General features: G+C 36.7%; 1 protein-coding gene across 2 annotated transcripts in view; it reads left to right on the top strand.

Moving 5' to 3' along the window:
• The first annotated feature begins 5,597 nt into the window (after positions 1–5,597).
• LOC121423774 (spindle assembly abnormal protein 6 homolog) overlaps positions 5,598–15,187 on the top strand; it is a 34,918-nt gene continuing 25,328 nt past the window's right edge. The window contains exons 1-5 of one of the 2 annotated variants that reach the window (XM_041619261.1): positions 5,598–5,723; positions 12,208–12,302; positions 13,019–13,079; positions 14,015–14,094; positions 14,708–14,812. In XM_041619261.1, coding sequence (XP_041475195.1) covers positions 12,238–12,302; positions 13,019–13,079; positions 14,015–14,094; positions 14,708–14,812 — 311 coding nt within the window. In that variant the 5' untranslated portion in view covers positions 5,598–5,723; positions 12,208–12,237. The remainder of the gene's footprint in view (positions 5,724–12,207; positions 12,303–13,018; positions 13,080–14,014; positions 14,095–14,707; positions 14,813–15,187) is intronic. The other variant, XM_041619262.1, reaches the window with a different exon arrangement.

The raw sequence follows: 15,187 nt of genomic DNA, 5'->3' as shown, positions 1-15,187 counted from the left end.
GTAAATCATTAAACTTATATCCGGGGCCGTTTCATAGAGCTGTTCGTAAGTTTAGAGTGACTTTAAGAATGACTGGTGATCCATTCTTGTACTATGTGATATCCCTATTTAATTGATTCATGACCTAAAAAGATGTTCTAGTCGTGCGTAAAGTTATTCGTAACTTAAAGCCCTAGTCACATATAGACACGGGTCCTCAAGGATCAACACGTCAATGCCGATATGATCCGAAATGGTCCGGGATCGTTTTGCCCCGGATTGATTAGCGTCAACAAGCGTTGATCACTGTCTACACGGCACCTTCACACGGATCTTCACGGCCATGCCGGCAGACCAAGTCGTCTACACGGATCATCAAGTCGTCAACACGGACCAACGCGTCAGCTACATGGACCAACACGTCAGCAACCCGGACCAACACGTCAGCTATATTCCAGCCGATTCCAGCATGGCAGATGAAAATCTGCTGATAGAAATGAGCTGATTTTTTTTCTCTCATCCGTGTCGCAACATCGTAATTGTTTGCTGAATGAATTCCAAAAAATCAAAAGCTTGCAAACGAAACTTCCTTAATCAGTAAAAACGCTGTGTTTTTTAATACTTCGTAGTTTACAGTAGTTGTTAAGTACTTCAAATCTTAAACAACAAATTTAATTTTGAATATTCAATCGTAAAGAAATTAAGTATGTTTACGTCAATTGATATTGGAAATTTCATAAAGTAAACAGCGTTGTATAAAATTTATATGGAAAAAGAACACATACGGACTGTCAAGGATACTACAGGCAGCCACACGGACCTACACGGCAGCTACACGGATCTACATGAACCAACACGGCAGCTACACAGACCATCCCAGAATGCTTGTCTACCCGGCAGTCCAAGGATGACGCCGGATATGTTTTTAAAGTAAAAAATGCCGTGTCAAAGGATGCCCAAGGCGCCAGCACAGATCTCTCCTCGGAACACCCATGATCAGATCTGGGATGGTCCGCGGTCTATATGTGACTATAGGGCTTTACGAAGAGATTTAAGCCCCAGTCACATACAGACACCGAACCGTCCAGAATCTGATCCGAAAAGTAGAATCAAGAATAAAGCACATCGCTTAATTGGTGACTACTATATTATAAAAGACCATTGAAAGTTGGACTTCTACAGTATATGACACCACTGTGACTTTCCAAATGTTACTCATCAACCAAAAAGTTGATTTCAATAAAAATCAAACTACATTTTGCACTAAAAATTGCACAAAATATGATTTGAAATAAAGTTATGACATTTAAAAGTTTTGTTTAATTTATTCACAAAGCCGTTTACTTATTTTTGTAAGTGCACGTCTTGTTGGGTGTGCAAATGAGGGGACCACAACGTTTTGTCTCTGTCATATAGTAAATAGTGATAGTAAAATACGAGCTCTCATTTGCTAAATTGGTACCACGTGACCTCCCTTCAAAATGTTATATTGTACTCAATTATGTACAATATAACTTTACTTTCGATTTATGGAGGGTAAAACCCGTGTTGGTGAGAATAATGGCAATGTGCATTTAGCCAGTAAGCAACTTAACATATATTTTGTGCTAGTGAGAGTATTTTTTAACCTATTTTCATTTTCATCATTACTATCATCGCCTCTTATGCCATCCTTTTTTATTTATGCGTGTATCTCCATTTTGAACATGGTTGTTATAACAAATAAGCTTTATTGGAGGTTATTGCTTTCAAGCATATTTGCTTACAATGACAATCTTTGTTTTGCAATGATCGCGGAACCCCATTTCTAAATTCCAACTAACAATTTTTTAAAACAAAGTGAGAAAGATTTTTATTACAGTATGATACACCACAACCGTTTTTTTTTTTAGTGAAACATGTAAAAGTATGTAATTAAAACAACCACAATGGGCACTGCAATCTAGCACAATGAATGAACTTGATGAAGCTCGAGTTATTATCTAGATTTTGAAGATGGAATGTTGTAACAAAAATGATGGGAGAGGGTCTGTATAGTTAAAGCCTATCAATGTTTTCATCCATAGCAGCAAGGCCCGATCATCAATAGCGTTCATAGGAACCAATTTCACTGACACAGGATGCAGCCAATGATCGACGTCTTCATGGATGAGACAAGACCAAAATCGTCTTTCGAGAGGTGAGATTATTGGATAATGTGGCGAATGAGCATAGCGAGCGAGCAAATTCTCACTAGGTGAATATTGCCCCAAAACTTCTCCCTTACAAAAATTTCCTGCAGTAGCTTTCAAGTGGTGTGTAATTCACATCACGGGATATGTAAAATTGCGTGCATAATACTACCCTATTTCACTTGAAGGACTATCACAATGGTGGATATATTGTAATGGATTTGTTAACTGCTGGATTACAGATAGTATGCAAATGCGAGCGAGCGATCGAAGCGAGTGTGCAAATTTCCCATAGTTTGAAGAAACAATGATTATCAATTCGTCTTTAAAGGGAGTGTAATTAAGGGAGAAAATGCGGCGGTGGGCGCAGTGGCGTAGCTAGGATTTTTTCCGGGGGGGTCCTTGCTTTCTCAGGGGGCACCATTTTTTCCAGTGTGTGTGTATGTGTTACAAGGGCAGATCCGACTTTCGCCAATAGGGGACGGGGCCCGAAATTATCTTCACCTATTATTTTCCCCTATAAGTCACTTCTTAGTCTTATTCTTATAAAACAACATAAACATGAAATAATCTCATAAGCCTTATAAAAAGTGCGAGCGCGAAGAGCGAGCGATTTTTTTTATACTTTCATGTGTTTTTTCCTGAAAATTTAATATCCTGGGCAATGTTATGTGTGATCCTGAACAAGATTCGTATGTAACTAGATGGTTACTACGAATGCCAAGCGCGAGCAGAAATTTTTATTAACTGTTCTAGCATTATCGAAAAAGGACATGTTAAAGACTGCTTACAGTTACCCACGAAAATGATATATTTCAATAATGCGAGCGCGAAGCGCAAGCAAAATTTTTTGACATTCCTACCTAAAAAAAGTCATTCCAAGCACTTTTTGTATTAATAAATGGGATAGGTATGTACAACTAAACAATTGATGCGAGCGCGAAGCGCGAGAGGAAGAAAATTGAGAATTTAGACCTAAAAGCGGGACACTCTATTCATTTTGTAAGTCATAAATAGGATATAGTTAATTGGGTTTCATTAATAATGCGATCGTGAAGCGTGAGCAGACAATTATTGATATTCTGATGTGAAACTGTATAATTTAAGTACACTTTATCTAAAGAGCATGCAGGCTATCGCGCATGTTTTAGATTTAGACTTAGAATCTTGGCATTCTGAATACATTTTTTAATGGAAAATTTTATGGAATACACGTAGACAATAGGAACTTGGCAAATCAAACAATGTGACCACGCAGCGTGAGCTTAAAAAGCTGATATGCAGACCATGAAACGGACATTTTACAGAGCATTTAAATTTGTAAATGTCGATGTACGAGCTAAAATATGTTGTATATTGACTTAAAAACTTGCTCCAAATCATCCTATTGAGCAAGATATGAATCTCATCGAACAGGCAATTCTGGCGCGAAGCGCAAGCAATTTTTTTATAGTAACATGAAAGGTTTTTTTTTGCAAGTCTTTAATTCCCTCACATTATTTCATTCACTCGTCCTCTTATTTTCCACCTTTTTTTCTTCTTCTTTCCCTTTTTTTTTTTGCTCTGCCAATTTTTTCAGGGGGGCACCTGGGGGCACACCAAATCTCAGGGGGGGGGGGCACGTGCCCCCAACCCCCCCCCCGTATCTACACCACTGAGTGGGCGTAGTTAGCAAGCCCTAAAAAGGTTGCTTTTGTCTTAAAAAACACGATGATACTAAACAATAAGTAATTATTCTGAAAAAACCCGTTTGTTTCACTTGAATCCATCATCGAAATGTATATCTTGTATTATTTGAAAAGTATTGTATCATTAATTTTTCAGGTACGAATGCAAATCAATTGAAAACATGAAGAGACTGGGTTCAGTATGCTCAAGTCCCGGGGGGCCACTTACATTGACGAGTGGATACCATGCGCAACCAAAAAAACACGTAAAAAGGATGTCTTTTTCACGATAGGGTACGTTACGTACGTAACATGATAAGGGTGTCAAAAACACAAAATAATGAAAAAAGGGTATCTATTTCGCTCTGAAAATTACGTGTTTACGGTCGAATTTGCGGGGATGATTAAACAAAATTAAAATGTTTCATAAAGGATGTCCTTTTTGCCCCAACACTTCGTGTTTAGAGTCCGATTTGCGCGAGGTGTAGAAGGTGGGGTCATACTAAACCAAATAAGGTAAAGCCGACGACCGAAGTACCCGTAACAATAAAACATTCCTGTACTTGTTTAGGGGTTCATTTTAGGGAATATTTGCCAAGAGTATCGTTCAGTGTTTCCAATACTTGTTGAAGGGTAGGGTTTCACGCGCCAATACTTGTTAAGGGGTGCATTTTCATGGAAACGTGTTTAGGATATGCTTTTCGAGACCCCATGGTCGCGCATGGTATCCACTCGTGAATGGAAGTGGCCCCCCGGGGCTCAAGTAGTTTGAAAATTCTTTAAAAAAATCTTTCTATGTACCTCTTGGTTTAAGAAAAATGCTTTAATCATGGATTTGACTGAATAGTAACTTGAATGAGAAATTAAATCAACGCCTAAAACAAAACTGATAAACATGCGGTGATGCGGACTCACCATTTTGATCGGAGGGACAGGTCCTAAAAGGTCTCGAGTTCCTAAGTGCCAATCCTTCACTAGTCTCCTTTAAAAAACAAAATTACTAACTCTCCATAATACCACACTATAAAATAGAAATGGAAAGCCAATTAATTAAACACGGTCTGGATGTCAAAATAATGAATCTTGTTGATTGGTGACTGAATTAATACAACAACGTTCATCCAACCACTTTTCTAAAGCATTATCTTTGGGGTGTTTCATAAAAAGTTGTACGTAACTTCTGTTCCGATCGACCGATGACCCTTTCCGGAGGTAAATGATAATCATCTGTCGTCCGTAAAGTCGCTCGTAAACATGACTTACGATCAGCTTTATGAAACACCCACCATGGGATCCGTTTCATATAAAAGAGAAACAAATTTGATCAGCAGCCAATCAAAATCATGGGTTTCCATATAATGACAGTAACTATAAATCATTAATTAAAAGGGCCACAGGGGCGTGGTTCCACAGATAAAATGACAAAAAGTAATCTATCGCTAAGTGAAATCGTTAAAAGAGAGAGAGAATTAAGAGGAGGCCAGAGGAGGAGGAGCGGAGGCCCGAGCGGAGGACTCTAGAGAAGAGTGGGGAAGAATATAGCTCTTTGTGAAGTTTTCCAAAAATATATTGATTACCAAATAAAGTAAAAACATTTTAGATAATCAAGCCATTGCATTTTTCCATCATTATAAGTCGTTTTTGTCAATATTCTCTGAATCTGTAAAATTTAAAAGACAATGTTCTTCTGATTTTATTGAAAATTTCTCCTTTTTTTAGCTTCGAAGATACCATGCGAAGACCGTGCGCGCGCTAGATTTGATTTGATTTCCAACGAGCTAGCTACATCATCATCATACATGTAATACTCCGAAAAAGCAAGAAATGAAATTTGTAAGTCTGATTTTAATACACAACGTTTAAGGTGCATGATATTTATTTTGAGGACTAGATCTTCTAATAGAGGGTAAGAAAATCAGATATGTAATTTTTGTAATGTATTATCCATTTACCGTGCTGGAAACCACTCGTTCAAAAATGTTTGTGTAGACCAGTCCAAGGCAAATGCCAAAAGCCTCCGGTACCAAATGTTAACCCAGGGAGCGCCGGCCCGCGTAGCAGGCCGGCGCCCAGGAGCTCATGTATTTACCCATACTGACGGGACAAGGGTAGATTATGGTCAAAATATCTAGCAAGATAAATTATGAAAACAGAAATTATGCACTTACCACGATTATATGGATGAAGGTCTAACGAGTGGCAGTTTTCCTTAGTCTTGAGGACGCAATGATGATGATTTTTTTAGATATGTCTGATTCTGAATGTCATATTATACTTCTTCATCATTGACGTCTTGACACTCTCTCCATAGTGTCTTAAGCGAAGGACCAAAACAAAGATGGATTTCCCCAAGAAATCCATCTTTTTCAACCGAAATCATGAGAATTCTATTAATTTTATTAATTCTTACACCTTCCTACGCCTAATGCGTAGGTTTTAAATATCATTATATAAAACTATAAAAAAATGAAGATTTCTTACCTAACTGATGCCGCGTAGATCTCTCGTTCCACATGTAAACAACGGAAATACAATAGCGTCGACCCTTGAACCGCTTATGTATGACGTATTCCGGAAAGCAATGCCGTCTTAACGAACAATTTAGAGATAAAAATTCTTATTTAGCTTTAGGGCCTAACAAATATTGAAATTTATTTTTTGATTAAAAATAATTCATATCAATAGAAATAAATTATTTATGATCACGAAATAGATTTTGATATTTGTTAAATAAGAATTTTTATCTCTAAATTGTTCGTTAAGACGGCATTGCTTTCCGGAAGTACGTCATACATTGTATTTCCGTTGTTTACATGTGGAACGAGAGGTCTACGCGGCATCAGTTAGGTAAGAAATCTTCATTTTTTTATAGTTTTATATAATGATATTTAAAACCTTCCTACGCATTAGGCGTAGGAAGGTGTAAGAATTAATAAAATTAATAGAATTCTAGTGATTTCGGTTGAAAAAGATGGATTTCTTGGGGAAATCCATCTTTGTTTTGGTCCTTCGCTTAAGACACTATGGAGAGAGTGTCAAGACGTCAATGATGAAGAAGTATATGACATATCTAAAAAAATCATCATCATTGCGTCCTCAAGACTAAGTTTTCCTCATTTCCTGACATCTGGGCACAGACTGGAACCTCAAAAAACGAAAAGTTCTCTCCTTGACCTTGTTCTAGGACTAGGCCTACCCCCGTTCACTTGTTCACTGCAGTGCTACCACCCTGCCTGTGGGAAATCTACAGGTAGGACTATGGACTGCCAATGTTGTCCAGAGCACACACTTTAACAGTAGAGGCGCACGGCCAATATTGGAGACTGTCTCCCATGAGAGAGATTATCTCCAATATCAGAGACTTTCATAAGAATTTTGGTATCCAATTTCAGAGACAGTCTCCAGTTTTGGAGACCAATTTTTTTTGTTTACATTTGCTTAAAAGGGATTACCTTGGCGGCAAATAAAAATGTGATAAGCAGATTCCTCATGAAATATTACCCCTTTTCACAGTCTACTTTAAAAATTCACCGTCTACTTTTGTTGTTATAAGGATTTTTGTTGTCATCCACACACAAAACAAATGGGCTTCTGACATCGGTGGGACAAAAGTTTGGGTGGAAAAAAACATACTTTTGTTGGTGTTGTTTCTTTTGTTCTTTTGCAAAGCAAGTCTCCAATATGGGAGATTGTCTCCCTTATTGGAGAGAGTCTCCCATATTGGCCGTGCGCCTCTACTGTTTAAAAAGTCACTTAAATATCACTTTTGTGACCAAAATTACTAATTTCCGTACGGTTGCAATTTATTTTTCAATAGTAACTTGGGAATAATTTTTGTATTCACCAGAGCGCTCAAAAACTTGAATTTTGGGCATATTTTTGTGTACGCCCTCTATTGGTGGAAATTAATATGGCAAGAAAATTTTCATTTTTTGATCTCTATTTTTAATTAAGAAAAAAATGATTTAAAGTGTCAAATTTAAATAAGAGCCAAGTTGTATGAATAATAGGTGTAATGGAAACTGTCAGTGTAAAAACATCAATCATTTGCCTCAAAGAAAAAGAGAAAATAAGCCAAACATTGCTACCTTTATTTTGCCACACATGGAGATATAAGTGAGAACAAGGTTATATCATAACCTTGTTCATTGAATGAGTGGTTTCGATCGGCCATTTTACAATTCATAACAAAAATGGCAGATCGAGACGGGTAGAAGGAGAAAACTTTTCGTTTTTGAGGTTCCAGTCTGTGCCCAGATGTCAGAAAAACTGCCACACGTTAGACCATCATCCATATAATCGTGGTAAGTCATGTAGTGCATAATTTCTGTTTTCATAATTTATCTTGCTAGATATTTTTACCATAATCTACCCTTGTCCCGTGAGTATGGTCAATTACACGGTAAGCTCCTGGGCTCGCGGGCGGGAGTTCCCTGGGTTACGGTAATGTGTGAGTGACCTCGTGCGATGTTCGTGCAGGCGGGCGAGCGGGAGGCGAATATTTTTTCCGTAGGCCTACATGGGAATGCTATGGCGCATGAATTATCCATAAGTTGAGCTAAAAAACTAAAGTGCGCAGGCGCTTGGACTTGGCGATCGTTCTAATTCTAAACAAATCTTCATCAATTTGTACATGATCGAATGGACGAGCACGCTCCCTGACGCTTTCTCAAGTTACGATTTCTCTCTTCGCCTTTCTCTTGCATTCTGATTCTCCCTTCCTCTTAGCCGGGGGCGTTTTCGGTACTGAAAGTCATATACTGTACGTACGCTCTTGTTCACTGCTACCACCCTGCCTGTGGGGAATCTACAGGTAGGACTATCTATGGTATGCCAATGTTGTACAGAGCACACACTTTAAAAAATCATTAAAATATCACTTTTGTGACCAAAATTACTAATTTCCATACAGTTGCAATTTATTTTTCATTAGTAACTTGGTAATAATTTTTGTATTCACCAGAGTGCTCAAAAACTTGAATTTTTGGCATATTTTTTGTACGCCCTCTAGTGGTGGAAAGTAATATGGCAAGAAAATTTTCATTTTTTGATCTCTATTCTTAATTAAGAAAAAAAATAATTTAAAGAATCAAATTTAAATAAGAGTCAAGTTGTATGAATAATATGTGTAATGGAAACTGTCAGTGTAAAAAAAATCAAGCATTTGCCCCAAAGAAAAAGAGAAAATAAGCCAAACATTGCCACCCTTATTTTGCCACACATGGAGATATAAGTGAGAACAAGGTTATATCATTACCCTTTTCATTGAATGAGTGTACATATGGTCACTCCACTAGTGGGGAGTGACTATACGTACAGTGTATGACTTTCAGTCCCCAAAACGCCCCAGGCTACTTCCGCTCTTTCTTCACACACGCTCTCTGTTTCTTTATGAATCATGAATGAATGACTCGCTGTAATGTCCTCATCACCCCCTCCATCCCCCCCTCCCCGTCTAGCATATGATAAATCTCTCTCCCCCTACCCACTCATCCTACGAATCTCTGAATTTCCTGTATCAAATTTTGGTGGCATATTCAATTGACATTGAAACAAAAACTGACAGAATAGGGGAGACCGGGGTTAGTTGGAACATTTTTGACAAAAATGGCTGTAAAATCCCAATAGATTTTATTCAAGAATCAATATATCAGCTTGAAGCATATATCTCAGGGCTTCAAATGTACCCCATAAAATTTTTAACTCTATTATGGTTACTGAAAAAAATCCACCTTGAACAAGACCATCGCAAACGTTCCAAATTACCCCCATATCTGGGTAAATTGGAACATGGTATGGGGTAAGTTGGAACACTGCATGGTCAATTAAGAATTATACTAAAACTACTTAAAACTGTAATATTTTTTACATGGTTTTAGCCTATTTGCTTTATCTTATTCAAGTTCAAAATATTAAAGTGTGGATTTGTTGAACTTTATGTTTCTATTATACAGCCACTCACACAAGCAGACTGTGTAGTAGAATTCCACATATTTGTCATATATATCAGCAATTTCATGTACTTCTGCATCAAATTTATAAGAAAAAAATTAATTGTTAATATTTTTTTCATAATTGATTTCTAAATATGTAATAATTAAGATAATTAAAATTTTCCCGAATTTTTTTTTTGTGTTTTTGCCTTAAACTCTATTTATTAAGCTTGTAGAATGCTAATTTTTGGTGAGAGTACCAATATTTTCACATTTACAATGAATATCTACCAAAAAATATAATTTCTTATGTATTTTTTTTTAACTTTGTCAGGAGTCTTTTGCGATCATCAATAGCATAAAATGAATCTAATTGAACCAGCAAAAGTAAAAAAATAATCATACATTCATGACTTTTGGTTGAAAAACACAATTTGCATTGACCTTGTACATGGAATCACGTTTTTGAACAATTTTGGGTCCGAACGTGCACGTACAATTTGTTGTGTAATTTTGAAACCGCGCACACAGGCATTGCAAATTTGGTCTCAAATGATGCGCAAGACTTGAAAGTAAAAAGTCAGCGAGCAGTATAGTCAAACAATTTCGTGCAACGGCGTAGTGACAAAATTTCTTGAGGGGGGCCCAAATTGACCCCCCCCCCCCATTTTGATAAGGGTTAACATTGCATTAGGTGCCTACAATAGGCCTTAAATGCACACTCAGACCTAACTGATAAACAAGCATGGTATACAATACGTGTTCAGAAGAGTTTTAAATACTTTTTTTTCTCATATCCAATGTTTTCATTCATAATTATGTGAACATGGCTGATTTTTCTAGCATGGAGTCGCCCTATTACTGAACTGGTAATTCTAGCCATAGAAAATCTACAAAATTTTAACTTTAAAAATAGATTCAATCAATTTCATGTTCTTTTTGAAAACTCACTTGAAATAGTGCCATTGATGATTTCCATTAAAAAAGTAAAAAGGTCTGATGTAAAGAAAATAGAAAAGGGAAGTATGATATAATAATGTCATGAATACATAAAGCATGATAAAAAATGATAGCTTTTGAGATTATTAATATCATTTTTAAAGAAAATTTTAGGCCTGGGTATACATGTACTGGTACCTAGAGTCTATGTTTAGAGGATACCTTTCATTTAGGCATAAATATACATTATGTATATAATTGGTTGGATCATTTTATAGTGACTACTGTTTTGTTGATTGCAAGAACGTGTTAGTGTTGAGAATGTGAAAAGGCTGCTGAACCGAGCTCCAACACCAGGCTCGGTTTAGATTAACGGTACCAATCGCATTATCAATCGATAGTCTATGATGTCACGCCTCTGTGCTGTGCTGCTGCTGCATCTCAAGTTCACGTGAGAAATTTTTGACGACGAAAGTGAAATCGGTGAGAAATTACAGTAAAATCTCATTGTATAGAATGCAGAGGCTAAATCACTTCAAGAACTTAAAAAAAGTGAACATTTTACATTGAATTGTGTACAGCTTCTAAAAATCTAACTCAACTGTAAACATCTAATTTTATGGGGATGTTTCATCCTGTTCACCGGCTGTTCATGGGCTTCAAATCACCAACATTGAACTTGAAACTACAATTTTTCCCAATTCCCGGGGGTTGGTGTCAGTGAATGGGGAAATGACAAGTAGATCGTCAGCACTAGGTGTGATGCTCTGTTCAGCAGAATTCAACATCGGCGCTCAACACAAACTGCCAGCAATGCATCGTATTTTCCAAGGTCAATCCCAAAACCAGCATCATTTCAAGTACGGTGTTGTGGCTGGTGTTGGGTGTTGTCACAACACCAACACCATATTTCATCACTGTCCTTGAGATCACCCACTGTTTGAAATATGCTAATTTTTGTTGCAAAGGCTTGATGGATGGCCAATATCTTGGGTCAGTGGCTGTGAGATGGTTCAAAGTTACCTGGCTCTGTTGTGCCTTATGGTTAAAGAGAAATTCCAGTAGTTGCAGTAAACACTGATTTCATGAGAAAGTCTGTAAAACCAGGCTTAATTGTCAGTATATCATCGAGGATCTAGATCTGGTACAGTTACATAAACTGAACTTTGTGAAATCTTGAAATCTACGCTGAAAAATGTTCACTCTGAAGATCACCAACACAGATAGGCATACGTGGGACAGTGTATTATTATTGCTGGAATAAAGACCCGACGGAAGTGACCGAATCCGCGCTTATTTTGCTTATTTCCCAGCAATTACACAATTTCTTCCAGAATCCTTTGGCACATATTTTTTATTCATACAAACAGACACTTGGGTGGTCATTATATTAGATTCTGTAAAAAGTCATTTTGAGATCGTTACCAAAACTGGAATTTATCTTTAAGATTTCTTTAAAATATTACACCGTTCACACTTCATTTTCATTTTCTCTCCATCTCTCTTCTTTTATTTCAGTTTAGAATTCAAAGTGTATGAAAATTGAGAATGGAAGGTGCTCTGTTTGATCAAGTTCTTAATGTGGTTTTTAAATCACAAGGCCAGGATGAAAGGTGAGTACTAAGTATTTTTTATCTTCCTTTTGATAGAAGTGAGGGGTGGGGTGTGGTTTCTGGTGGTGGTTGTTATCTATTGGTCCAAATGAAATTTAAAAATTATGTGCACTGTCACAAACTTAAAAGTCCCTGGTAAACACATGAACCAAATGCCCAAGATAATTTTTTGGGGGGTGTATGGAAAATTTGTTTATTGTAATTGTGGTTAATGGTTTCAATTTAGGTTAAGTTGTCTACAGGCAAATTCCTGAAACTTTGTTTTTGTATGACATCATTATTGTCTCGCCTGCAAAACAGAGCAAAATTATAGGCATCGCTTTCCGACAGTGGCGGGAAAGAGACATTGTCAACATTGAAATCTTAACGAAGGTTGAGTTTTGAAATCTTTTTTATTCAGAAAGTATATGGACCTACATGTACATCATTTCATAAAAGTTGATAATCACTGATCATTCTGCATGAGTTGCTGGTCACATAATGGTCAAAAGTCATTTTACAACTAATTGACTTTGACCTAGTTGTAGTACCGGTATGTTGGTCCCTATTGTCAAATTGGAAAAATTAAAATATTGATTAATTCAAACAATAACAAAAAAGAAAAAGTGAGTGAGGGACTTCATCAACTCTCTCATTTGCATGTCACTGAGTTGTGCATATTACTGTTTTGTGAAAAATAAGTGAAACTTTAAAATGTCATAACTTTCTTATTTCAGGACCTTTGGGATCAGAATCTTTCTTGAACTGGTATCTGTTACATCACCCATTCACAGAAAGGTACGATATAACCCATTCTGGGGCTGCATAATACAAGAAATTGATAGAAATATATAGAAAATAATTTTGTCATCGGGGGAGGGGGGCATTCCAAGAAGCAGATTGGTGATTTTGACTGACTAATTTGTTCTGAGCCAGTCAAATGCAAGGATTTCAGCAGCTTACAACAGTAAGTGAAAATAACTGACTATTTGTTTTATGAAATGGTCCCCTGAACTTACCAATTAGCAGAGAATTTAATGTTCAATCCTGGATGCTTCGTCAGCTTTTCTGAGTTGATAGCGAGCAGATGTTGGAGCAGTTTGGCACAGGTACGCTTTGTTACGTTGTGTTGAGAGGAATTCTCTGCAAATGGGTGGTGTGACCCTGAGAGGGGTTTCGGTGCATCTACCACAGCAATTTTCACAATAATTGTGTTGCTTAAATGACCAAATGACAGGAGGCTGTAGCTCTGCAATGCTCTGAAATTTATTTGAGACCACATTTGCTGACAAGTGCATTTCCCAGTTTGAGCCTTGCTGAATAAATAGCCTTCTGAAATGAAAATTAAGAGCCCCCTCAAATTCAACAATGATCCTTTGAATTTTAGTTTCCAAAAATATTTATGTGATAGGAGTGAAGAAAGATATGATGCATAATCTGAAAAGTAGAAAAATTACCCAGTTTTTCTGTGTATAAATCACAACACTTCTGACACAACCTGACATCATGGTCTCTTGAAGCTGGTGAAAAGCACAAGAAAGCCTGTTTTCGAGACCCAATAATTTATCCCTTAGCAAAATATTCAACTGTTACATGTAGGTGGTGAAAATACATAAAGCTTGCATTGCTGAGTTTTGAAGTTCATACGGTTTCAATTGGTATATGATTTATCAATTTCACTTTTAGGTCCAGTCTGGATCTTTCAAGATATTATGTTGTGTTGTCTTTGACAGGAGCTCCATGTGAGATTGACTGATGACAAAGACCCTTTCTTTCTATATGATCTTCATCTTGGAGAGGAGGATTTTCAAGTGTAAGAGATACTCTGAAAATTAGATAAATAATGATAATGATGATGGTAATTGTTATTTTGTTGATAACCACCACAAAGTGTCATAACTATTACGTGAAATACACAATATGATGATAGAGAATTGATTGATAATGGGGAAAAGAAGTGTTCAACAGTGAGTGCAAACGAAACTGGAACTCTGTTAGCTGTAATGGCAGACTTTCCTCCAGTGGAAACATCTTCACTTTGTAGTTTGTACATGTATTATTGTGGAAATATACATGTAGTTCCTACATAATTTTCCTTGATTAGGTGTCAAATTTACTTGGTAGAAAATGCAAATTTTGTTTGAAATTGAGAAAATGCTTGCCATATTTTAATTTTAGTGTAATCTCTTTGAGTAGCTTTTAGTCTGCAGTCTTTAAGTATGCTTGGAATAATTGTGTTGTAAATTGCTCCAAATGAACGCGGAGGATCTGAGCTTTACATATAGTGTACATGTATTATGTGTCCATTAGTTTGATATAGCTTAGTATAGTTCTAATTGCTAAGACTTCTTGATACGTGACATATTGAGATAGAAATAACAAGAGAATTGATAATATTAAATACTGTAATCTCCATTACACTACAGTTTGAAGAATCAGCAAGGTTTACTGGTGGATTTCAGTGCATTCCCTCAGAAGTTCATTGAACTATTGCAGTTATGTGCTCAGAACCAAGGCCAGATGCATGGCAAGTAAGTATGTAGAAAATAATATTCCGATGAAAATAAGTTTAAGTTGGGGAAATTTGATGATGATGATGATGATGGGCAGCATGTGTATAGCGTCATTTATTTGTAGATAACATTCAAAGGTGCCAGCTCCCCAATATGTCACACATTATCCACAAGGTAGCTGGAAAAGATGGGTCTTTATTTTAGATTTGAAGGTCTCAATGTTGGTACAATTACCATGTTGGATTGGTAGAGAATTCTTAAAGGACAAGTCCACAATCGGATGTAAAATAAGAAAGTTAAGACATTTCAAAATTTTGCTTAATTTCACAAAATAGTTGTATGCACATCCTGGCTGGTATGCAAATAAGAAGACTGATGATGTCATCCACTTAC

This window comes from Lytechinus variegatus, chromosome 11 (assembly GCF_018143015.1).
Source record: "Lytechinus variegatus isolate NC3 chromosome 11, Lvar_3.0, whole genome shotgun sequence".
NCBI lineage: Eukaryota > Metazoa > Echinodermata > Echinoidea > Temnopleuroida > Toxopneustidae > Lytechinus > Lytechinus variegatus.
The sequence above is the reverse complement of the archived record's forward strand: the minus strand, read 5'-3'. Positions and strand labels throughout refer to the sequence as shown.